Below are 26,087 nucleotides of genomic sequence, written 5' to 3'. Positions count from 1 at the left end.
CAATAGCCAATGCAAAGTTTAGGACAGCCAGACTTGCAGAATAGCTCAACAAAATACTTTGTCACATAATGTTTTGGTGAGAAAAAACAGAAATGAATTTGTGGAAAGGAATTAGATATTCTTGGTAGAGGTGTTTGGTTGGTGGCTAATACATATCATGGTCTGGATGCAGTGGTCAGTATAGAATCACAGAATCATTATGGTTGGAAAAAACCTTTAAGATCATCAAGTCCAACCACTAACCTCACACTGCCAAGCCCATCACTAAACAAAACTATATCTCTCAGTATCTCATCTATGCATTTTTTAATATCTCTAGGGATGATGACTCCACCCTCTCCCTGGGCAGTCCATTCCAATGCTTAATAACTCTCTTGGTGAAAAAGCTCTTCCTTAGGTCTAATCTAAATCTCTGCTGTTGTAACTTGAAACCATTTCCTCGTGTTCTATCATTTGTTACTGGAGAGAAGAGATCAACCCTCACGTCACTACAACTTCCCTTCAGGTAGTTGTAGAGAGTGATCATGTCTCCTCTCAGCCTCCTCCAGGCTAAATACCCCCAGCTTCCTCAGCTGCTCCTCATAAGACTTGTTGTCTAGACCCTTCACCAGCTTCATTGCCCATTTCTGGACATGCTTCAGCACCTCAATGTCCTTTTTGTAGCCCAGAACTGAACATGGTATTCGAGGTGCAGCCTCACCAGTGACAAGCACAGGAGGAAAATCACTTCCTTGGTCCTGCTGGCCACATTGTTTCTGATAAGAGCTAGAATGCCATTGACCTTCCTGGCCACCTGGGCACACTGCTGGCTTATATTCAGCTGGCTGTCAATTAACACCTCCAGGTTGTTTTCTGCCAGATGACTTTGCAGCCACTCTACCCCAAGTCTGCAGTGGTGCCTGGGGTTGTTGTGGCTCAAGTGCAGGACCCAGCACTTGGCTTTGTTGAACCTCATACAGTTGGCCTTGGCCTATCACTCCAGCCTGGTCAGAGCCTTCTGAAGAACCTTTCTGCCCTCAAGCAGTTCTATGCTTCTGCCCAGCTTGGTATCATCAGTAAGTTTACTAAGGGTGCACTTGACCCACTCCTCTGGGTCATTGATAAAAGGTTAAACAAAATAGGCCCCAACACTGAGCCCCAGGGAACACCACTGGTAAGTAGTCACAAGCTGGATTTAACTCTATTTACTACAACTATTTGAGCCCAACCATGCAGCCAGTTTTCAACCCATTGCAGAGTAGGTCCATCTGAGCCATGGGTAGCCATTTTCTCCAGGAGGATGCTATGGGAGGGCTGTGTCAAAGGCCTTATTAAATTGTGGGAAGACCACATCCACAGTTTTTCCCTTATCCACTAAGCAGGTCATTTTGTCATTAAAGGTGATCAGATTGGTCAAACAGGACCTGCCTTTCATAAGCCATGTTGGCTGGGCCTGAGCCAAGGGGTTATCCTGTATGTGCTTCAGAATTGCATTCAGGATAATCTGTTCCATAGACGGTGCCTAGCCATGTTCCATAAAGAAAGTGCTGAGGCTCTGGTTTCATGGTAATGTGGAAGGAGTAGCCCAGGGCAGAGATGCCCTGTGCACCCTCTTTCTTGTGCACCCTCTTTCTTGTACTCTTATCATAAGTATTTGGAAGGGACTGCAGTCTAGAGGAAAGATTTTGGCATAGATGGGTAATTGTTGTGATGCTATGTGTCATTTCTGTCACTGTACTCATCTCTGTGGGCCGTATGCATCCCAGGCATCTTCCAGACAGTGTCTGGAGTTTTACAGCAAGAACATCATTGTCTTGAAGGGGAAGTTTGAGCATCCAAGAGCAGAATAAGTGGATTTTAGTGAAATGAGACATTTAAAAATGCTACAAAACAACCACAAAATGTCAAAGGAAAGTGATAAAATATACTCAATTATTCTCTTCAGATACTTTCCAGATGTCAGTGTAATTTCATTGACTTCAGTGAAATTAGTGTTAATGTAGGAATGGAAATGCAGTAAATGTAATTCCAGCATCTCCTTCCTGGCATAGTGATCAAGAAAACAGCAAGGTAATCAGATAGAAACAAGTGCTGATCAGAAGGAGCTGGACAGGGAGGAGAAGAGCTCCAAGAGCTACTGCCAGGAAATAAAGACACTTTTCATTCCGTGATTTTCCAGTTGTGCATAGTCATGGAAAGTTCAACATAGAGGCTGAAATGAAAAGAAAGACTTCTTTTTTTTTTTAGTTTGCCAATTTATGCAATCTTTTGTTGTTCTATTGAATAGTCTCTAACCCCTTCTACCGTCACAACATGAATGGCTAGTAATATTTCCAGCAACATTTTTGTTCTTGGTATTACAGAGAAGGGAGCACTGCAGAGCTGTGGGACTGGTGGAAAGAAGTGGAGGTCATGTGCTTGATACAGTATTTAGACAGCTGGTTTTTTTTGTCTGAAAACAGATCTGTTTGTAACCTTTGGAGTGCTGAGGTCCTGTTCTTCATATATATTTCATCTGGCTTTGTGATCCTCTGATAGACAATGCAAAAATATATTTAGGGTTGCCTGCCATTGTTTTTCAACAGAACACTTGATGTCACTTGCAAGAGTGAAGGTGGGGAGCTTCTTGATAGGATGATAGATGTTCTCTCAAGTGCTACAACGATTACTCAAATATACTGGGATTCAAATCGATGACATGTAGGATATGGAACCCTTTTGCTAAGCACATTCAGATTAATATCTTCCCCAAAGATGGTTCTCTGCCAGTGAGAAATGGCTTCATAGCAGTGGTGAGTGACAATAAAGCCACACACCTGTGGCTGAGCCACGATCCCACTAGGGCTGGGGGAGTTGTACTTTGGGTGTGCTTTGAATACATAAAGAGTTAATTGATAACACTGAATGGTAAGTGAAGAGGCCAACTGTTTTCCTCGTCCTAGAAAGATGCAGTGCAGAGAAGCATATCTGATTTCATAGAGTATAACAGTGGGAAAAGCGCTTATTTTTGCAGTTAGGTTTCTAGTGGGCTACTGACTTTTACAAGACAACCACTGAAGAAAGCTCTGAAGAAGTTGTTAGGCGTAGTGACAACTCAGCATCTGTGACAGGTAAATCAATACTGTGAGGAAGAACAGGTTCTCAAAGTTGATAATCAAAGCAGAGTAAAGTGAATTCACCTTGAAAGCTTTGAAAAGGTTTGAAAGCCTTGCAAATATTACTGTGAGTTTTTTTAGACAAAGAGAGGATCACTCCAGCAAAACATGAGAGAGGAAGAAGTTTGTGACATCCATGGTCTGCAGGAAAAGGGAGAGAATGGGTTGAGTGGGGTGAGAGGGAGGGAGCTGGTAGTGGGGAAACCAGGGACAGGAGTGGGGTCAGGTGGGAGAGGCGCCAAGGCAGACGGGAAGCAAAAGGCCTGCGCCGGCCCTGACAGAAGCTGGGCCCTGTGTACCAGGGCAGAGAACAGCCCTGGGGCCCACATTCCTGCCCTGATCCCCCTCCTCCTGCCTTCCCCTTATGTCACCCCAGATACAGCCAGACTCCTCTTGGAAGGTGTTTAGAAAGCAAGGGAGTCCAGCCCAAACCTCATGACTTGGCAGGAGAAGCCCTATTGGAATCTCCTACAACAGATGATAATCTGCAGGGTTCAGCGGGCTTGGCGGCCTCTCAGTGAAGTCACCAATGTGACTTCGGGGTGGGCAGCCAACTACCCTTGAGCAATTGTCTGGACGGGTGCTTTGGTGCCTCTCAGTGACGAATCTCCAATTGCAAACAGCTTATGTGCTTTCCTGGTGGCACTGGTTCAAACATGGCTGGTGGCTCAACTTTGCCTGCTGCTCTTTTCCTGGGTCATGTCTATTACTCACATGCTATGACTTCTCCAATCCCAGACTAGCAGGTCTGCATGCTTGGGTTGGGTTTGTGTGGACCCATTTTGTGCTTGGTAACAGGAGGAGGGGGCTCCAGTGGAGTCCCCCATAAGCAGTTCTCAAAACTTCCTCCAGCTCTGACTCTGACCTGCATGTGGCCCTGTCCAGGCCAACCTGGTGCCTCTGCCATCACCATTTAAAAAGAGGGAATCTACATCAGGAAGGGGAGGTGGAAGAAGTGGGATAAGATGGAGGTGACCACGTGCACCCTGAAGCAGCGGGGGAGTAGGTGTGTTGGGCCAGAGACCCACGGAAAGATAGCGGCTGTCAGAGTCAGTTGGTAGTCTATCAGAGCCGGCTGATGTGAGCCCCATCAGATTGAGGGGAAGCCTCTTAGCAGCTGCTCACAGAAGCCACCCCCTTAGTGCCCGTGCTACCAAAACCTTGCTCTGCAAACACACTACATGCTGCTTCTTCCTCATGGGGAGAAGACTCCTCACATTCCATCCCTGCTCCAGCATGGTGTCCCTCCCACGGGAGACAGTCCTGCAGGAGCTCTCTGAAGTGAGCCCTTCCCACGGGCTGCAGCTCCTCACAAAGTGCTCCAGTATGGGGACCCCTTCTGCAGGCTGCAGCTCTTCAGTGTGCAGCTCCATTGCAGGCTTCCCATGGAGTCACAGCCTGCTTAGGAACCGCATGTGAGTCTCCTTCTCTGGTGACATTCCAAACCCATCTGGACGAGTTCCTGCGTGACCTACTTTAGGTGGTCCTGCTCTGGCAGAGGGGTTTGACTAGATGATCTTTTGAGGTCCCTTCCAACCCTTAAGATTCTTGATACGTTCCATTGGTTTTTTTTTAAGTAGACAAAAAGATTTATCCAACATTCATTGTAAATCTTTCCAAAATGTTTTATATATGTGCAAACATGGTAACACCTGTTTTTTTTACAGAAAGAGCACTTAAATACTATAGTTGATAGTAAAAAAATATGTTAAAATATTAGTTGAACCAACTACCTTCCCTTTAAGGAGGTAGAGACAAATATTTCTATGCCATTGTATGAGATTGTTCTTTATGTTATCTAGTGAAGACTATTCCAGACTTACACGCATAGGACACTTAAATAAATAAGTGTTGCATGACTGTAGGAGCATAACAGGAAACATCTGGAGAAATGCAAGTCATTATAAAGAAGGTGAAGAAATGCAGTTTGACCTATCTAGTAATTTCAAGAAATTGAGTGAATTTCATTTGGAAGGTCAGTGACATCACTGCTCCCATTTCTTGGAATAACCAAATATAAAACTATTGAATTATATGTATAGCTTTAAAGATTTCTCTGGAAGTTGTTTAAATTCTCTTACTCTCAAGAGAGATGCAGTATTTTATTTCCTTCAGAACCTTCTGCAAGTGACCCTTACAGCCAGCTCTGCCTGCCAAAAATAATTAAAACACAGCAAAAGTGAAATGAGCTTGGGTAGCACTCCTCATCCCTTGCTTTTTCAAGGTAGATGTTATGATTCCCATGTGCCTCTTCAACATTTTATTCTTAAAGAAAGATGTTCTGAGAAATCATTGTTTGCTAGTTATAAACACTAAGGGTCAGTAATGAAGAGCCTTAAACCTTTAAGGGCTGTGGAAGGCAACAACAGTGTTAGATGCTTTCATGGTTTGACATGAAGCCATTTCTGATAATGAGAAAGGGACTGTGAAGGTGACTCCTGTAAGAAGTTGCTCAAAACTCTCCCCAACTCTGAGCCAGACCCACTTCTGGGGTTGAGCCAATTAGACATCTCCACATGTCTACATCCATCCAACGCACTCAGGAGACAGTCAGCTCCCTGAGCTGACTCTGCCAACTAAGGAGCCAATCCCTCTCACCATTTTGTTGTGTCCCATCTCTGTTGTGTTTGCAGCTAAAGCAGTCTAAAGTTGGATGAGGAAAAGTAAAGGCAGGTAACTTTTTAAGGGTGACTAACCTCTTCTTATCAAAAGCTTCCAAGCAGAGGACCTCTACAGCACAACTTGTAACAAGTTTAACAATTGCAATACAAATTATTTTATGTATACATTGATTATTTCCTTCTCAGCACTAAGTTTTGCTGTGTTTTGCTGTATTTAATGTCCTCAAAACAATAAACATTAGCTTTTTTAAAAACTACCCACTTTTCTAGGTATTGTATAGAGAACAGAAGCAAGGAGAAGAGATTTTCCATGCCAAATTATGAGAAAATGTTCTTTGCCCAAAAAAAGCCAGCAAACCACTCACAGCAGCTACCAGTGATGGCACAGGGAACCACCACAAGTGCAGAATGTCTTTGAGGCACAGCTTCAAAGCTGTGAAGGTCTAGGAAGATGCCCTTGAAATGTTTGCCAAAGGTCCCCCATGTGTTAACCTGTAGAAGTGGAATATTTAAATGAACTGAACCACATATTTTTGCCATTTCCAATAGGAGGCAAAGGAAGATTTTGATTTCCAACAGAGAGGTAACACTGGTTTTGTCTGTGCAGACTCTGCAGTGTCTGGGCTTGTGAAGTTTGACTTAGTTGCTGCTAACACTGGGAGCAATTTTGCAGGCTTGATCCAATGATTTATTCCATCCTCAATTTCTTGACCAAACATACCCTTTTTGTGTTTGACTTCCAGGACCCTATATTAGGAAACACAGAACGAGAGTTTCCCTTCTGACTGTGTATTTTCTACAAAATGTCTCTGCCAAAGAGTATTTTTTTTTCTTTCAGAGGATGTGTCAGTTGCTTCAGACAAGCTTTTTTCACCAGAGCAGTCTTAGCTGTTTCCATCCTGGCAGGTGTTGGAGTTGAACCTCTTTCTTTCCCAGTCTTAGAGGGCTTTGTGTCACATCTTCAGTCAGCCTGTGTCTTCTGTATAGATTTGAATGGCCAGTTGGTTTGTATGTACTGTAATTACATATGCAGTCTAGCTGTAGTTACAGGTCTGCATAAATTTTACTCATGCAGAAAAGCAAAGTTTTGGGGATAGCTATGACTTCTCTTTACATTTCTAGTCATAGTAATTTCCAGCTGCATCTAACATCAGCAGGCAAGACAAGAGATATGTGCACTAACATATTTGGTGAGCTGAGTTCATGATAAATCAACAACTGTTCTTCAGAAACCTGAAGTGTGTTGCACTTAGAAATGACACTTCATCAAGTATGTTCTACTACAGAAGTCCAAAAGAGCGGAGAAAGATGGAAAAAGAAGAAATCTGGACTTTTTTTATAATCAATCTGGTCTTTTTTAATAATCAATCTGGACTTTTTTATAATCCACATACTCTTGGATACAGAGCTATAGAAAACAATTTAGTTGCTAGCAGATACAATGCAATATCCAGCAAAGCAAGGCTAAAACCCCTACCCTCACAAAGAGCTTTATTTCTGGACATCACACTGAGTATTAATCTGCTATGTTTTCTAAAACTGAACTCTCACGCTCATCTTTGCTACACATTGTGTCACCTTGTGTCATGGCTTTGCCCAGCCAGGAGCAAAGTGCCACGAGGTTGCTCCTCGCTCATTCCTCTCCCTCTGGGCAGCATGGGAAGGGGAATTGAAGAAAGGGGGGAAAACCCACATAGGTTGAAATAAGAACAGTTTAATAGAAGAAAACAAGTTAAGAAGAAACAGTTCTAACAATAAATGAAAGGGTATACAAAGAGAATAGGGCATGGTGCAGTTGCTCAGCACCTGGAACACAACATGATTGCTCCAGAATGACCCCTGAAACCGCCTTCCTGAACTGCCCCTCCTGAGGCTTACCCCCTATTTACTGGGCATGACCTATCTCACTGGACAGCCTGGGTCAGCTGCTCTCACTCTACTCCTTTTTAGTTTCTTATAAAAGTTAACCCTCTCCCAGCCAAAACCAGGACAATTTGTTTGATATGATCTTGTATATTGAGGTGAAAAATCCCAAGACTTTGATAAAGCAATGAACATCATCTTTCTGATGAACTTCAGTATCTCATTTTTACACAGACATAGTAAAAAGCACAGTGAGAAATGAATGTACCATTTTTCTGTTAGACAGATTTTAGAAAATCATTATATTTCTTTAAAAATGCCACCTCTCCAACAGTGGTGGTGAACAATAATAAATTAGAATGAAACAAAGTGAGTTTCCTGGAATAAGGTCGAAATGTGTTGTGTAGAGGAAAGACATTATGCAGTGAGAGATGGAAGTAATTTTTTCCTTTCACAAGGGGTTATTTCTCGCCATTTGTAGACTGCAGTTGTTTTTCAAAACAGCAATATGGAAATGCATAGGTACATTCTGCTATAAAGTACCTCTGAGGAAAGATTATTAAAAATGACAGGCACATTTCTATATATTTGATAATGTTGAGAGCAGAAGTGGTACCACACGTTTGTGTGATATCACAATAATTCTCTTTCCTTCAAAATCTGTAATACCTAATGGAAGAATGTCATTTGGGGCTTACTTGCGAGAGTAATTGCATTGTGACTCAATAAGGCACCTAAAACTTGCTTGACCTTCAGTCTACCACTATTCAAGACAGCACTAGTAAAGATGTGCATTTAAGTTTTTGCTCAAATGGTTTGCTGAATTTAGGCTTCAGAAATTAACCGTTGTACATCAAATACTGTTCATGCCATTGTACTTCCAATAGTACGCTGAGGTTGATGCCTTTTCAGTTGGAAAGGCTGACTTAAAACATCTGATTATCTCAAATATGGCATGTCATTCTTTGGCGTTCCACGGCTCACCTGCCCGAGCTTGATGGTAAAGGTGGCATGCATGGAAAGGGAATAATGAAACCAGAAGAGAAGGTAACTCCAGGATTGGATTTGAGGTAGTGCTTCCTACTCTACCATGTCCTCCTCCTACCTTAGTCATATGCCTTCAGCAATGAGACTTTGTATTTTCACTAATCTGGTTTTTCTCTCTTTGGAGTCATTAGTGACTGGCATCTAGAGTTAATGTAACATACTCAAGTCATCTGCTGGGACTGACTGTGAAATTGAACTCAGTTGTTCTCTGAATCTTTCTTGTGCACATCTTAGCCATTGAAAGAGGGCCCCATTTGTATAGATATCTTCTTTCCAGGCTTCTCAAGATCCTTCCTTCTCCATTTACACTTTGGGATTAAGGCCATTCTCTACTCATAGCACGTGCTAGCTGAGCAAATTTTACAGAAGATCCATGTGATTATTTGGGTAGTGCCTCCAAGATGTACTGTCAGGCTGAAGCTACATTTGAAAATTAGTTTGAATTAGTATAGGGTATAGAGTTAAAATGCACTGGCTGTTTTTTAAATACCCTCTTGTGTGGACATTATCTGCATGACAGCTTTTGTAAATGAATGTACGTTTTCAGTTTACGCCTATGCATTTGCAGTAATTTGTAACCATACATAAAATTTTGTGATGTTATCCTTGAATTATGAGTAGCATTTACTGAGGCAAATACACTTATTTTTAATTACCTTTGTTTTGGTTTTTTTTTTCCAGCTCTTCTTTATGCAACTATTTTTGGAAATGTCACCACCATTTTCCAGCAAATGTATGCCAACACCAACCGATACCACGAGATGCTGAACAATGTGAGGGATTTCCTAAAATTATATCAAGTCCCAAAAGGCCTTAGTGAAAGAGTCATGGATTATATTGTCTCAACCTGGTCCATGTCGAAAGGAATTGACACAGAGAAGGTATGAGTACGTGAGGTAACAATTTAGATAGCAAGAGTTTGTGTCCATTGTGTACTTTCTTAGAGACAGGACTGTATAACAGGATATAACTGACTAACAAATTGTTAACTGCATGCTACTCCATTATTATTTCTGTGTTTGCATCAAGACCTTGATGTTTTAGAAAAGAGTTGTGCTGCTTTGGAAATATGCCTTTATTTTTCACTGTGGTACATGTTTTGTGCTTTCCAGTCTTTGCCAAAATATTAAATAATTTTCATGTATTTAACTATTGGAAATAACAGGAAATCGGTCTTCAAATTAGTCTGAGAACATAATTTGGTGTCTAATGTGCATCAATGTTATTCTGATGTATTGACATCTGTGAATTGCAGTGCTATGAGTTTACTTGGCTTAGACCTTTTGCTGATGCCTAGGACATAGACATATCCATCAACCTAATTAGCATAGTATTTTGGGGCAGGAGGGATTGATCTCCTTGAGCTAAAATCTCTTGACTATAACTTACGACTTGTGGTAGAGAGATACAGAAAATGTGTCACTGCTAGCAGCCCGAGGGGTAGAAGCCTTACAGGACTTTAGCCCTTAGAAAGGACTGGTCATTTAGATTTCTACAAAAGCTGATTAAAGTAGGAGATAATCTTCGGAAAGCAATTCATCATATACCAGGACAGACCAAGTGAGTTGTTCTCAGGGCTTCTCTTTCTTCATGATACGTGCAGTGACTCTGTCTAACCTTAGATATTTTGGAGTGCAAAGTTAAATGGTTGGGTTTCCACATGCAATACCTTCAACATAGGTAAGATAGAACAGTTTTAGGCCTAGATTTTTGGTCAGTAGAGGTCAGCAATGTTCCTGTGGCTTCTGTGGATCTAATATCTATCAGCTGATATTAGGCATTCAAGCTCCAGTTTCCATCATTTTCCTCCTAAGAACTTAAAAGGCAAGTGTCCAAGAGACAGAAAGGAAGCATTCAGATTAATATCTGAAAATAGCTAGTACTTGCAGAGCTTTGAAGTTCATGCATCAGGTGAAGCAATTGCGTGGTATGGGATGATGATACAACTTGTTCAGATATGCGAAGATGAAATCGCAACACTGAAAAGTTTGGTCTCACATCATGCAGGTGCAACAGCAGAGATATTATTAATCATCTGCTGGGAAATTAATTTTACCATGACAAATACAGCTATTTTAAGTAACAAGGATTTTACTTTCTTTGACTCTTATCCTTCAGTGTGCCACATTGTTTAATACGTTAACTTATTATACACTAATATCCTAACTTCCCAATGCTGATTCACACAGCGTTTAAGCTACTGTAAACACATTCAGTGCTACTGTGTAAACTCAAAACCATGTGAAAATTCAACTTTTTCAGTTTGTTTCCTTTCAGTTAAGACAGAATCTTGAATTATTCCACTACAGTTTCATTAGATTTTAATGATTCTTTGCAGTTAATTAGGAGAACCTATGCTTTAGATACTAAAACTTCCTTCCATTGTTTCCACATGTCCAGTTTGACAGATAATAAAAATGCAGTTAGAGCCATAATCCTCGTCTCATGGTAAGCAGTGTTCTCTGGTCTGTAAGACAATAGTGGCTGCTTAGCTAGATAATTAATATGGCTGTAAAATCTGTGACTTAGGTTTTTAAGAATTTTCCCATGGTAAAGACTTGCCTAAACTTAGGCCTGGATCCAAAACCTATTTAAAAAAATGGAAGGATTTCAAGAACCTCTGCATCTGGACATCAGTAGTTCCGTCTAATCTAACTTCTCAGAAAAGCCCAGGTTGCAGTAGAACAGAGACAAGATAAATGTAAGAACTTGAGCACCAGTTTGAGTATTTTGGTGTTTTGTATCCCTTACAGCCTTCAAACCAGCAAACTAGCAGCGGCCCTGAGCATTCCTGGGTCCATACAAGCGTAAGCATCGAGCCATTTCCATTCAGCTGCAGGATCTTAGCCAAAATCAGGATTTGTTTTATCAAAAGAGTGGAAAGCTATGTCATAGCTACCTTTATTTCTACTCAGAAAGGTGTTACGATATAGTTCACCAAAACACATGAGAAAGTATTGTAAATCCCATCTGAAAAATGAAAGAAACAGTAATACAGTCCTAGAGACTGGTTATGCAGAGTGGATCATTTCTCTTGAGTTAGTTCCTTCATTATCTCTTCAAGCTGTGTCCTAAGACCCTCTTCATTTAAATGTAATTCCTCTGTGCTAAACCTAGAGCAGCAAGTGGATGGGAACACATTCTAGTGACCTCCAAGGTACACAGAATCAAGCCAGATTTATTGCCATAGACACAGTGGGTCTGAAGGGATTACAGTGCACCTGCAGCCGTGCTGCTAAATCCAGGTAGTGCTTCAGCGTAGGAATAGGGGATTACTGCCCCAGGTCTTGAGCTGCTTCTTTGCACTGCTTTATCTGACAGCCTGGACATGATCTTAGCAGTTTCTTCCAGTCTAGTTTTCAATTCTTTAATAATGAGATTCTTACTAGTCTATTGCCTGGGTGTCTGCATCGCATAATTTTCCATTCTTAATTTTCATGAACTTTTTAATAGGCTTCTTACTATCTTGCAAAACATCCGTGCTCATGGCAGATGATAATTAGTGAGGAAATTCTCGACTTTTCTGTTTCGATCAGACAGCTCAAACAGTTTCTGTCATCCAAGGATGTTTTCAACCTAACATGCAGTACTACATCCAAACTGTTCCAAATATATCTGAACTGTCACACTGGACTGTACTTTGCAACACCATTTACAGCAAATTTATCATAGAATCATAAAATCATAGAATGGTAGGGGTTGGAAGGGACCTTTAGAGATCACCTAGTCCAACCCCTGTGCAGAAGCAGGTTCACCTAGATCAGGTCACATAGGAACATGTCCAGGCGGGTCTTGAAGACCTCCAAGGAAGGAGCCTCCACAACCCCTCTGGGCAGCCTGTGCCAGGGCTCCCTCACCTCACAGTAAAATAGTTTTTTCTTATGTTTAAGTGGAACTTTTTGTATTCCAGCTTCATCCCATCACCCCTTGTCCTGTTGCTGGCTACTATAGACAAAAGGGATGTCCCAAACCTCCTGACACCCACCCTTTAGATATTTATAAATGTTAATAAGATCTCCCCTCAGTCTCCTCTTCTCCAGACTAAACAGCCCCAGTTCCTGCAGCCTTTCCTCATATGACCCCTACCATTCTATGATTCTATGAAAGATGTTCCAGTCCCCTGATCATCTTGGTGGCCCTGTGCTGGACTCTCTCCAGCAGTTCCCTGTCCCTCTTGAGCTGAGGAGCCCAGAACTGGACACAGGACTCCAGATGAGGCCTCACCAGGACAGAGTAGAGGGGGAGAAGAACCTCCCTTGACATGCTGCCCACACGCTTCTTGATGCATCCCAGGATGCCATTGGCCTTCTTGGCCACGAGGGCACATTGCTGGCTCATGTTTAGCTTATTATCAATCAGGACTCCCAGGTCTCTCTCTGCAGAGCTTCTTCAGCAGTTCGACACCAGCCTGTGCTGGTGCATGAGGTTGTTTGTTCCCAGATGCAGGATTCTGCACTTGTCCTTGTTGAACCTCATGAGGTTCCTCTCTGCCCAACTCTCAAGCTGGTCAAGATCCCGCTGAATGGCAGCACAGCCTCTGAGGAATCAGCCAGTCCTCCCAGTTTGGTGCCAGCAGGGAACTTGCTGAGGGTACACTCTGTCCCCTCATCCAGGTAATTGATGACGATGTTGAACAAGACTGGCCCCAGAACTGATCCCTGTGGAACTCCACTGACCACAGGCCCCCAGCTCGATTCTGTGCCATTGATCATCAGCCTCTGGGCTCTATCATTCAGCCAGCTCTCAATCCACCTCACTGTCCATTCATCCAAGCCACACTGCTTGAGCTTTCTGACGAGGATGTTATAGGAGACAGTGTCAAAAACCTTGCTGAAGTCATAGTAGATGACATCCACTGCTCTCCTCTCATCTAGCCAGCCGGTTATGCACTCACAGACTGGTGTCAGATTGGTCAAACAGGAATTCCTCTTGGTGAATCCATGTTTGCTCCCCCTGATAACCATCTTTTCCTTCATATGTTCAGTGATAACATGCAGGATGAGTTGTTCCATCACCTTTCCAGGCATGGAGGTGAGGCTGACTGGCCTGTAGTTTCCTGGGTCGTCCTTCCTGCCCCTTTTGAAAACTGGCGTGACCTTGGCCTTTCTCCAGTCCTCAGGCACTTTGCCTGTCTTCCATGATTGTTCAAAAATGATGGAGAGAGGCTTAGCAATTACATCAGCCAGTTCCCTCAGCACTCTAGGATGCATCCCATCAGGACACATTGACTTACGAGCCTTAAACTTGGCCAACAAGTCTTGAACCTCTTCCTCTTCCACCCAGGGCAAGTCCTCTGCTGTCCTGGCCATCCTATTATCCTTACTGGACTGGGCTTCCTAAGGGCTGACTTTGGCTGTAAAGACTGAAGCAAAGAAGGCATTCAGTATTTCGGCCTTCTCTGCATCCTCAGATACCAGGGCACCCTCAGCATTTAGCAGCAGGCCCACATCCCCCTTTGCCATCCTTCTGCTGCCGATGTACTTGAAAAATGCCTTATTGCTGTCCTTAACATCCCTGGCTAAATTTAATTCTAGAAGGGCTCTAGCCTTCCTAATTGCACCCCTGCATGCCCTGGCAGTGTTCCTATACTCTTCCCAAGAAGCCAGCCCCTGTTTCCACCTCTCATAGATGTCTGCTTCCTTCCTGAGTTGTCCCAGCAGATCCTTGCTCATCCATTTTCATTCAGTCACTCAGCATATTGAAATGGCTTTGGTTTGAAATCCATATTCAACGAACAAGAAGGTTAATGTACTAACAAAGAATGAAGTTTATTGTATGACAGTAACAATAGGTTCTTACTGGCATGAACAATCCCAGCAATTTCTTGGAGTAAAAAGAAATACATGTGCATGTGTTTGATAACTAAAGAATTTAAATTAATATGCTTGAAATTGAAATACAAGTTAGTAACTGGATTGAAATTGCTATGACTTAGCGTATGTAGATTTATTGCATCAGATCTTGAATATCTAGCTTTGAATGACACATTCAGTGTGTCTTTTAGCCAAGAAATTCTTGGCTAAAACTGGTGTGGATGAGTCCTTAGATGGGAACTGAAGGTAAAGTGGAAGTTAGAATGGAGGAAGTTAGATGAAGATATAGTCCTTGCTTCTTGTGAGAGCATGCTGTCCCAAACAGAACTTTGTCTTAAAGCTCCAACCTATTGTCCTTGTATGTAGAAAGGGACTTGTTCTCCCATGGTGAAACGACAGTGCCTTAAGCACACAATGTTGGCTTCCCCGTTCTCCTTGGGAGTAGCTCATCTTCAAAAACTATCTTCAAACCACAGTGCTTCAGCCTGTCTCTGAGTGTTCACAAATAAGGAATTAACAATGACACTAAAAGCATTAGCTTATTTATTATTATTACTTAACGAGAAGCAAGTGGCCTCTGATCCATAATCTTAAATCACTTAAACATGAGAATCCTCCTCTGACAACTGGGATGATATGTGTAATACATGTGCATGGACTTGTATCTCCTTCTGTTACAGTGACTCAAAAAAGATGGATTTTTTTTTTAATATTTAATGCTGCAGCATTCAGGGTTATTCATCTAAAAATGAGTAGAGCTGAAAACATGACAAAATTAAGAAGCCTTTATATACTAAGCAGTACCTCTCATCCAACAGAACGTGGTACTACATTCTCTGTATATGACCATTTTTAAGCAACTGAAAAAAATCTTTACAGTAGTAATTTGGTATATGAAGCACACACTGAATTCAAGTCTCTTACTTATTATGGAAATCTCTAGGCAGAAAATGAAAAATTTATATATATTATCTCTTTTGTAAGAAATAGGTCATTATATGTGAAAGCAGAATAATCATTAACTACCATGTAGATGTCTCATAGAATCATAGAATGGTAGGGGTTGGAAGGGACCTTTAGAGATCACCCAGTCCAACCCCCCTGCAGAAGCAGGTTAACCTAGATCAGGTCACATAGGAAAATGTCCAGATGGGTCTTGAAGACCTCCAAGGAAGGAGACTCCACAACCCATCTGGGCAGCCTGTGCCAGGGCTCCCTCACCCTCACAGTAAAATAGTTTTTTCTTATGTTTAAGTGGAACTTTTTGTGTTCCAGCTTCATGCCATCACCCCTTGTCCTATTGCTGGCTGCTATAGAAAAAAGGGATGTCCCAACCTCCTGACACCCACCCTTTAGATATTTATAAATGTTAATAAGATCCCCCCTCAGTCTCCTCTTCTCCAGACTAAACAGCCCCAGTTCCTGCAGCCTTTCCTCATATGAAAGATGTTCCATTCCCCTGATCATCTTGGTGGCCCTGCGCTGGACTCTCTCTGGCAGTTCCCTGTCCCTGTTGAGCTGGGGAGCCCAGAACTGGACATAGGACCCCAGATGAGGCCTCACCAGGGCAGAGTAGAGGGGGAGAAGAACCTCCCTTGACCTGCTGCCCACACTCTTCTTGATGCATTCCAGGATGCCATTGGCCTTCTTGGCCACGAGGGCACATTGCTGGCTCATTTTAGCTTGTTGTCAACCAGGACTCCCAGGTCTCTCTCTGCAGAGCTGCTCTTCAGCAGTTTGACCCCCAAAGGTCTTAAGGTCTCATCTGGTGATGATGTTCTGAAATGTCACTAAACCCCAAAGGTTTTCTCTTCTTGACCCTTGTTCTGTTGTATGGCTCAGAAAGCAATTAAATAAATGTCTATTGTGTTTTGACAGTTGATTCCTTCAGAAAAGCTATGAGTTGAAAGAGAAGAAAGGTGTCTATTTAGTCTCAACCGGAGCAGCAATTGCAGCTGATTCCACATTGCAATAAGTGAAATGGAAATCATGGGAAAACAACACAGTATTAAAACTATTCGCTGTTATCCCACTAAGCTTTGGTAGAGGAGAGATGAGCTTATGGTAAATAGACACAGATTGCAACTTTATTAGACATTAATGTACAGAAAGACTACAGTTTAGTCATGTTTGCTGTTAATAAGATCTTCAAGAGCTGTAGTGACAATTAGTGATACCCTGAGATGAATAAGGGAATCAGGCTGTATTCCTATGGTGTCCCATCACACAGAGGTGTCTGTAAGTGCTGGATTTTGTTGTGGATGACAAGAGTAAAGGCTTCCAAGCTTCGTGGCCAAAGAGAACACAAAATTAAGTGGGACAGCTGTATACAATTCCCTGCTGAAGAGGGAAAGTAAAAATCATTTGGACAAGTATTTTTGTTTTGTTGTAGAGGTGAGGGTGTTGGTCGTTGCTTGTAGATCGAGACAAGGTGAACAAGCTGCCTTCCTTCACCTCACAGAGCTGAGCTAGGAGCAGATACAGTTGCAATCCACAATTCTTTGGAGAGCGGGATGTAGGAGAGATGGTCAGGGTCTCACTGTCCTTCACATGGGTCCAAGAGTGGGACCTGTGCACCAGTGGGGCTTTCTGTTTAACCTTTATGGATGTTATGGATTATTTACCTCCTATATGCACATCTAGGGGAAAGTCTTCTCCAGATCTCTTTTGTTAATGCTTTCACTCTTGAATATCTTTACATAATACTGCATGTGAGAAGATAAAGCCACCTCCAGAAGCAGCACAAAATAAAATCATCCATTGGTTGACTTTATTCTTTCAAGGGTGATCCTTTTGTGTTAGAAGTCACTCTGAAAGATGTGACTTAAGAGATTCTTTGATGCATGCCATATTCTTTCTGGTTTTTTTTCCTTTCTTTTATCTAAAAAGTTGATTTTCAGTGATAGAATTCCGTGTAGCCTGCTATCTTTTGCCCCATTAGAAGGTCATGTAATGACTGTGCTTGGGATAGATATTACAGCAAAACCAAAAACCTTTAACTCTACAACCCTTAGGCAACATGAGATCTGCTACTTTGGGTCATCAGTGAATGTTGCTAGTGTGACACACTTTTCAGTGCATTAGACAAAGCAGCAGGCCCCATGCTGGTGAAGCACTTGGTTCCTTAAAATGCAAGGTGATGCCTCTGATCTTCCCTTGTTTTTCAGATCCTTGGCCAGATTCCATCTGTAACAGTACTGATTTAATGTAAGCTAGAGAAAATTTCTAGGAACTTTTTAATGTCTCTAACACTTGTTACTCAATTAAAAATCAGTTAATTTTGTTACTATACCACTAAATCTAACCTTTTTGACCCCTGGTTCAGCTCGTGTATTGTTAATAAGAAAACAATCCAAACTCATAAGACTTGATTTTCAGGTCTTAATTTCCGTGCATTTAAAACCAAGTGACCTTGGACTTTAGTGTAATTTAAAGAGAGTACACAGTTGCTGCTGAAATTCAGTTCTTAGTGCCAAGTTATTCAATGATGTATTACAGATTACCCTAATACTTGCAGGGTTAATAACTACTCAGTTTCATACATCACCTTTGAGTTACAAAATTACCTGATTACTACAGGAAAATGCTCTGCGATTTGGCAATCAGCTGCTTTCTTATCTGTGTCTTTTTGGCCTCTGACTAGTGCCTAATTATAATTTTAGGCAGGTCTGCAGAAAAATAATTCAACACTCAAATGAACCAAATCCTTCTAAAAATCTGAATAACTTGGTTAGGTGTCTAGAGGCTGTTGTGGTTTTTTGGAAAGAATTGACCTTGATTATGACTGCTGATTATGTCTGAAAACCCACAGTGGCCTTTCTCCACAAAAAACAAAGATCTGTCTGTTGCCTATAACTGCTTAGATGTTGGAGGTGTTTATTTTATTTATTGTCAAAGCTGACATTTCTTAGGACCTCCAATATTTGTTACAGTTATTCATTTAGGAAGCAGTCCTCATTATTTCATCGCTAAGACTGTCCAAGTTCTTTGCTTCAGTATCACTCAATATATCCTTTAGGAACTACCCTGAGAAGCTGAGAATTCTGTGTGCTGAAAGAGAATTGTACATACATAGCTCTCATGATTCACTGGCTTCTGCCCTTTTTTATTAACAAGTCTTAACAATTCTGTGGTGTTTGCTAAACCACCCTGTGGTGTTCTCCAGCTGGGGAAGATTTAAAAAAATAAATACTTAAAGCCATCCTAAAATGCATTGTTTGGACACAATCAGTACTGTTTTTGTTTCAATTCATTTGCCTTTCTTTGAGTTCTTTATAATCTCTCCTCCCTGTAGAGTCCTTTGAGCTGTTCGAGGGGCTTACGTTAAACTGCCTGAGAATGCTGAGGAACCGGATGGAAGAGAAAAAGGATCAAATTCCTTGGGAATTTTATTCCCCCATTACAAATCTCAAGCTATCTTTTAGATAGTGAGACACTTTGTGCCAATTCCCTGTGAGTCTTACTGAGTTGGTTAATAGAATCATAGAATGATAGGGGTAGGAAGCGACCTTTAGAGATCATCTACTCCAACCCCCACTCCTAGATCAAGTCACACAGGAACGTGTCCAGGTGGGTTTTGAAAACGTCCAGAGAAGAAGCTTCCACACCCTCCCTGGGCAGCCTGTGCCAGGGCTCCCTCACCTGAACAGTGAAATAGTTTTTCCTTATTTTTAAATGGAACTATTTGTGTTCCAGCTTCATCCCATCACCCCTTGTCCTGTTACTAGATACAACTGAAAAAAGTGATGTCCCAACTTCCTGACACCCACTCTTTAGATATTTTAGATATTCATGAGATCCCCCCTCAGTCTCCTCTTCTCCAGACTAAACAGCCCCAGTTCCCGCAGCCTTTCCTCATATGAAAGGTTCTCCATTCCCCTGATCATCTTGGTGGCCCTGCGCTGGACTCTCTCCAGCAGTTCCCCATCCCTGTTCAGCTGGGGAGCCCAGAACTGGACACAGGACTCCAGATGAGGCCTCACCAGGGCAGAGTAGAGAAGGAGAAGAACCTCCCTTGACCTCCTGCCCACACTCTTCTTGATGCATCCCAGGATGCCATTGGCCTTCTTGGCCATTAGGACACGTTGCTGACTCATGGTTAGTTTATTGTCAACCAAGATTCCCAGGTCTCTCTCTGCAGAGCTACTTCTCAGCAGGTCAATTCCCAGCCTCTACTGGTGCATGGGGTTATTCCTTCCCAGGAATGTGAAGAATGAATGAAAATTCATCAGCTCAGACTAATATTCCAGATGTGGTCTTATGAGGGCAGAGGGAGAGCAGAACCTCTCTCAATCTACTGTCAACAGTAATAAACCCCAGGATGCCATTGGCCTTCTTGGCCACAAGGGCACATGGCTGGCTCATGCTCATCCTGCTGCCCACCAGGATCCCCAGATGCCTTTCCTCTACACTGCTCTCTGAGAGTTCATTCCACAACTTCTACTGGTACAAGGGGTTATTCTTTCCCAGATGCAAGACTCTACACTTGCCCTTGTTGAATTTCATTAGATTTCTCTCTGCTCACCCCTCCAGCCTGTCCAGGTTTCATTGAATGATAGCACAGCCTCAATCAAGTTGGCCAGCCTTCCATTGCCCTTGTGAGAGAGATGAATTCTGTGCTGTCCTATCAAATTACAGTCCCCAAAGAAACTTCCATTGGCATAAACAACAAGCTCTTCCTCCTGGCACCAACCTCTTAGCCAGGAGTTAACTTGTGTGATTTTTGCATTAATGACTTCCCCCTTTCCTCTGGTGGTCAGGATGGAAGAGAAAATAACTTGTTCCCCTCTACCCTTCACTCTCTCCCCCAGGGCTTTAAAATCCTTCTTGGTTATGGAAATATCATGGTTATGGCCTTTCCTGATATCTAGCAGCAACCACCAACTTTTCACTTACTGCCAGCTTTTTACGTATGCTATAGAATGATCTAGAGATCAGTGGTGTCAAACCTCTGTGTGTTGGAGTTTGTATCATCTGGGTGCCAGGTGATGATTGCAGAGCTCAGCAATTGTTTTACACCAACTTTGGGAAGATTTCATTTTTCTCTTCAGAGAAGGGAAATGATAAGTGTTATTCTGTGCTTTAATTTCTCCTCTCTCGGCTTTATAGAGTTTCAGGTGTTTGTGGTTACATGTGTACTCTTCATGTGTGCAGTGGAGCCTTGGTCCTTTTCTGGTAGAAACACAGCCAAGGTTTTCCTCTGTGGAATTTAACTTTCTCCTCTGATTTTGCATTGAAACGTAGCAGGTTCAGTTCTTTCATGCTGCTTGTATGCATATGGGAAAGCTGACTGCAAAGTCTGTGGCTACAGATTTATTATGGAGCAGCTTCTGTAGCAGCACAAACATCTGGTCCCTGCAGACTGCCTGCTCCGAGTCATGTGCTCCAAAACCATCAGTTACTAAAGCATTGCAGTCAGCAACCTTAATATCCTGTCTTGCTTATAAACAGATCTCACTGAGAAAGGTCTTGCAGTTTTTAAGGAAATTTCCTCTTCAGAGATTTGTCACAGTAGTTTTCGATACACTGCTGAAAGAATACACAGGCTAGAACAAATGTCTCAGCTGAACTCTCATTCTACTAAGATGAAGTGTTGGGGGCATTTCCCTAATAGTCCAACAGTAAATTGAATGTTACAGGATATCCTCTCCCTTAAACTGCACTGCAGTTTTACACCCAAGTGTGTGCACTTGTACACAGTCTGGACTCATGTACAACCATGTTGCTACTAGTTTGTATCTTTTTAGTTGCATGCAGCCTAAAAATGCTGAGATCTCAGTAACAGCATTTCATAGTAAGGATGTCAAAGTTTTTATTATCAATAAAGAATCATTTTCAGAAGAATATTTATCTGAATTTCAAGTGCTTCTTTTCCCATTTTCTGCTCTTAGGATCGTTAGACTAGTCATCATTAGCTTCCAAATGCTTCCATGGGTTCCTACATCACATACTGTAGTCTGTATCACCAACAACCCATTTTTACAGTACAACTAGTAGAGAAGCTGGGGGCATCCCTGAGCCTCCTTTTGGATTCATCATGTTGGTATTTGTAAGGAGAAAAATGAGGTGCTGCAAAGTCAGGTTGGAGCTCATGAAGTCCAGTGCTTGGAGCGTACAGTACATGTATAATGGAATATTGACATCTGTCTTTGCTCTCTTTCCCCCCTATATATATCTACATTTAGCTTTACCAGTCAAAAGTCCTTCTCTAAACCTTTTAATATGAAGTATTTTTTTCACTTGAGATCTAATTCTCTGTTCTTAGTACGTGCAGCGTAGCAGGCAAGAAAACTGAAATAAAGAGTATTTGTTAAAGGCTAACTTTTGGATCATTACTTATCTAGTGCTGTACTAATTGATTACTGATATCTCCATATATCTCCATACCATAATATGTCATTAGGAGAATCTCTTTATCAAACATCAGTGAATTATGCTTTGTAAGACTGGCTTTTTCTGTGCAATGAGATTTTTTCTCTCTTTTCATATTACAGCACGTGATGATAGATATGTTTGTGGTTTTTACAAAGAGAGTAATGCTTTGAGTGCTCACTTTTAATCGTCTGTATTTAACTCTGTAATTGTGAGGAAACAGTATGCTGATTTGCAGCCAAGTGGCTTTTATTCTTGAAGAATACAATTTGCACTCCAAAAAAGCAAAGGAACCTAGAACATCTCCAAATCTTACAGTAACAACCTCTGCAGTCATTTAACCATTTTTTCCTGTGGTTTGGAATCTTAAAAGATAAAATTTGGAAATCAATCATGTATGAATACACACATTTTTCTTAAGAACAGTGTTTGAGAATTCATAGCTCATGGCCTTATTAAGTCAAAAGCACTTGCATTACTGGAAGTATTAAAGAGACCTAAAAACTTTTAACCATTATTAAGCCCAAGAGTAGATAAAAACATTAAAAATAATCAATCATGATACAAAAGAAAGAAAATTTTTAGATTAAATTATTATTGAGAGGAAGAAAGATGGTAAGTTTCATTTTTGTTTTAAGAAAGATGAGCTTTCTGTTTGATCCAGAAGTAGGGCTGAGGTGAAACAGTCACCCTGAAATGCAATATTTAGGTTTTTTCACTGGAGAAACTAAGGTGTGCCCATATTTCCAAGGGTAAATAGAATGACTCAAGTAAGTCTAAGTGTGTAAAATTGACGTTTGGCCATAATAAAATTATGGAAATGTGATTCGAGCTGTGGTCAACAGTGACTCAGACAAGACATTCCCAATGCAAATGACAGTTTATGGAGAATATGTCTTGTCAAATGTGTTTATTATTGGTTTTTGAGATAAACCAGACTTATGCAGGATATTTTAATGTGTTCTGAATAACATTTTGTGACATAAAACTGGCATTAAGCAAAATTCAGTTATGAAATAGAATAAAAATTAGTTCCCTTGGTAGATCTGTGAAGATGTTTGCAAGTGAGAAAACCTCATGGTATGGGGAAGTTTCCAAAAAGATACTGTACTTCATAGTGTTAGGCACAAGAATCATCTCTGTTGTTTATTCAAGAGAGATAACCTGGTTATATTCTACAAACACATACCTGTGGAAGAGATTTCTGGTGACTGGAAGTCTTTTATCTGAGCAACATGTTGAGATCTGCTGGGCTCTTGGTTGAAAAAAAAATCAGTGCAGAAACAGAGCATCTTTTAAAAGAGAAAGTGGCTGTCCATTGGAACAGCTACCCTGTATCATTTGATAACATTAAATCAAGATCCAGGTTATGATTTTACCAGGTATTCTGGTACTGATATGAAAACTATGAGTGCAAGAGGTTAGTGAGATGGTTGCAGCAGCCCTGTCTAACCTATGACTGCCATAGTACAGAGGATTAGGAGAATAACTGCTACTCACCTTTTTACATTCATTATATCTTTGACCAAAAAGGAACTTCAATCTATTGAAATAAGAAAGGGTCTAAATGGTATTATGTACTAGAAACTGATTACTATTTTCCCATTCTATGTTTCAGAATCGTAAGTAGTATTTCACACTAATATGTTTTAGACCTGCATTAAACAGAAATGAAAATCACGGTTTTTACTTCAATATTAACGTGAGCATTTACTTCTAAGCCTAGTCAGGGTTACCAGACTCTCCTCTGTTTGCCAATATTCACTGGTAGTCAACACATTGACCTAATGTCCCTGTCTCTGACAGTCTGCAGAGCAAGCTGCCAGGTTAATTCCATACAATAAGAAATTAATCAGTACTATTGATCTGCAGTCTTCTTTACAGGAGACTTCCAGAGTGCTCTTAATCTCATACTCTTTTCTATTATTTATCCTAGGAAAACTTTAAAAGCTGTTATACATTTCTCAGTGTGATTAGCTACCATGCATTTTAGAGTTATAAGTATGTTAGTGTGTTTAGGAGGTGTGATAATATGAAACACACAGGCCACAAACCTAACAAGAACCAGAGGTTCTCACTTTCTTTCTTCAGATGTGTTTGTGTTACTATTTCAATAGGGAAAGCTACTAATTAAAGATCATATTTAATTGATCTGCTATGAATCACAGAATCACAGAAAGACATCTTCACATTCATAGGAGTGTTCTTCACTCACCTTTACTTTACTTTTCCTAAGGTTTTGTGATTCCTTTCGCTCTAATCTCAAGATCTTTGGATTTTTTAGTCTGTAACCCCTCCAAGGCAAGTTGCTTATTATATGTCTGTGTGGCACTGAAACTAAACCCTAGTGGGGTTTGAATACATGTCAGTAAGTGATCATCTACATGGAGACTTTTGAAGACTAGGTTTTCTGGATGTGTGCAAAATGTGTTTTTCTATCATGAATGATCCATCTTTGCATGTCTTCAAGCTCCTTCAGCTCTGAGATCCATTCTGTGCTCCTGTATTGACTGAGGGTGACAGTGGGCAGGCAATCTGGGCACCAAGTCTGGAGGGATATCCACGAACAGGAGGACATTGTAGTGCCACCTGCAGTTATGGAAAACAAATGTGAAAACTGTTAGGAATGAGAACAATGTAAAAAAATAGTCCCTTCTTCCACATTACCCTTTCAACTGCAGTGAAAACAATGGGTGGGGAAAAAAAGACTACCCCAATTCAAGATTAAACTCCCACCAGAAGCCTTATGAAAGAAACGGATGGATGGATCTTAAGGTCCATCCTTTCAGTCATTTCATAAAGCACGTCCTGGCCCAGTGTCATATTCCCAGCTCATTATTTTTTATCTTTCTTTTATCCAGGTTCTCTCAATTTGCCCAAAGGACATGAGAGCAGATATTTGTGTGCACCTAAACCGGAAGGTTTTTAATGAGCACCCTGCCTTCCGACTGGCTAGCGACGGCTGCCTGCGAGCCCTGGCTGTGGAGTTCCAGACGATCCACTGTGCCCCAGGAGACCTCATCTACCACGCTGGGGAAAGCGTTGATGCTCTTTGCTTTGTGGTCTCAGGATCCCTAGAAGTCATCCAGGACGATGAAGTGGTTGCTATTTTAGGTACTGTGATCTCTACTGAAATGCTTGCAGTTTGGATAGATTTGCCTTCTGCTTAGCTCTGAATATTAACTAGTCTTGCCTAGCATCACCTAGGGCAAGAGGCTAGTGGCTGTCATAAGCTGGAGATGACATGTCTCCAGAGATACTTCTCTAGAAGCAAACCCTTCATCTTTTAAGCTATTGGGAATGTTCTTTCTGCCCAGTATGGCTCACTGGTCACACTTACAGTGTCTCTGAGCAGAAAAGAATGGCATCTGTGTGCTTGACTTCTTTTAAATAGCCTGATAGAGGAAATGTGTGTTGTTTTCTGTTAGCCTCTCAGGAGGATTTCCACATCAACCTTCACACTGGGATTTTCATTTGTCTGTATTGTAGCCCTGAATAACACCTGAAAACAGTCTTTGCAAGGAAGAAAAATTGCACTTGTAGTGAACTGGCTTTGCAGAAAATAAAGTCTGATCTGATTATGCAAAGATAGGGTTGCTCAGTGTATTCAGACAGTTGTGAAAAGTCAGAGTAATGATAGAGCTCCAGGTTAATCACTGTGTTAGCCCACTGGTGTCTGGTTTGCCAGCAGTGGGAGGAAAACAACCTAATGCAGACTCCTCACTAGCCTGTGTGGGATTGGGAAAGATGTAGCAGATGGTGGGACTGAGTGGTCAGCACTAGTATTGAGGCAGGAATCGTCCTCAGAAGCAGAGCGATGTAGAGTTGGCTCTGCATGAAAACCACACAATGTCTGTCTTGCATGATTTAAAATAGACTCATTTATTGTAGAACGCATCTCTTGTGGAAGATTAGCTATTTACCCTCTCTTAAACTGAAGCTATTGCTCCCTGAGAGCAAATCTGGTGAGTGGCCTTCTCCTGGGGGACTTCTCACATCCCTCTGTACCATTTCTCCTTTGTAACTGTGGCTCCAGAGGGCTCCATGGGTCAAGGGGGAAGAGAGAAGAAATGAGGACAAGTTCTGTAGCTGAATGAAACTCCTGATATGTTCCTGTACAAGCCTGTTTATGTGTATGCTGCACTGGGGTGGAACTGGGCAGAGTGCAAATGTGTGGATGGGACTCCATGGGGGTGACTCCCCAAGGGCAAAACACACATTGTCCCAGCTGCAGAGTA

The 26,087-nt window shown here is 41.6% G+C and overlaps 1 protein-coding gene across 1 annotated transcript in view; it reads left to right on the top strand.

The window, feature by feature from the left end:
• KCNH5 (potassium voltage-gated channel subfamily H member 5) overlaps positions 1-26,087 on the top strand; it is a 153,608-nt gene that overhangs the window by 92,544 nt on the left and 34,977 nt on the right. The window contains exons 8-9 of the mRNA XM_061998186.1: positions 9,347-9,546; positions 24,711-24,963. Coding sequence (XP_061854170.1) covers positions 9,347-9,546; positions 24,711-24,963 — 453 coding nt within the window. The remainder of the gene's footprint in view (positions 1-9,346; positions 9,547-24,710; positions 24,964-26,087) is intronic.

Source organism: Colius striatus, chromosome 6 (assembly GCF_028858725.1).
Source record: "Colius striatus isolate bColStr4 chromosome 6, bColStr4.1.hap1, whole genome shotgun sequence".
NCBI classification, from domain to species: domain Eukaryota; kingdom Metazoa; phylum Chordata; class Aves; order Coliiformes; family Coliidae; genus Colius; species Colius striatus.
The sequence above is the reverse complement of the archived record's forward strand: the minus strand, read 5'-3'. Positions and strand labels throughout refer to the sequence as shown.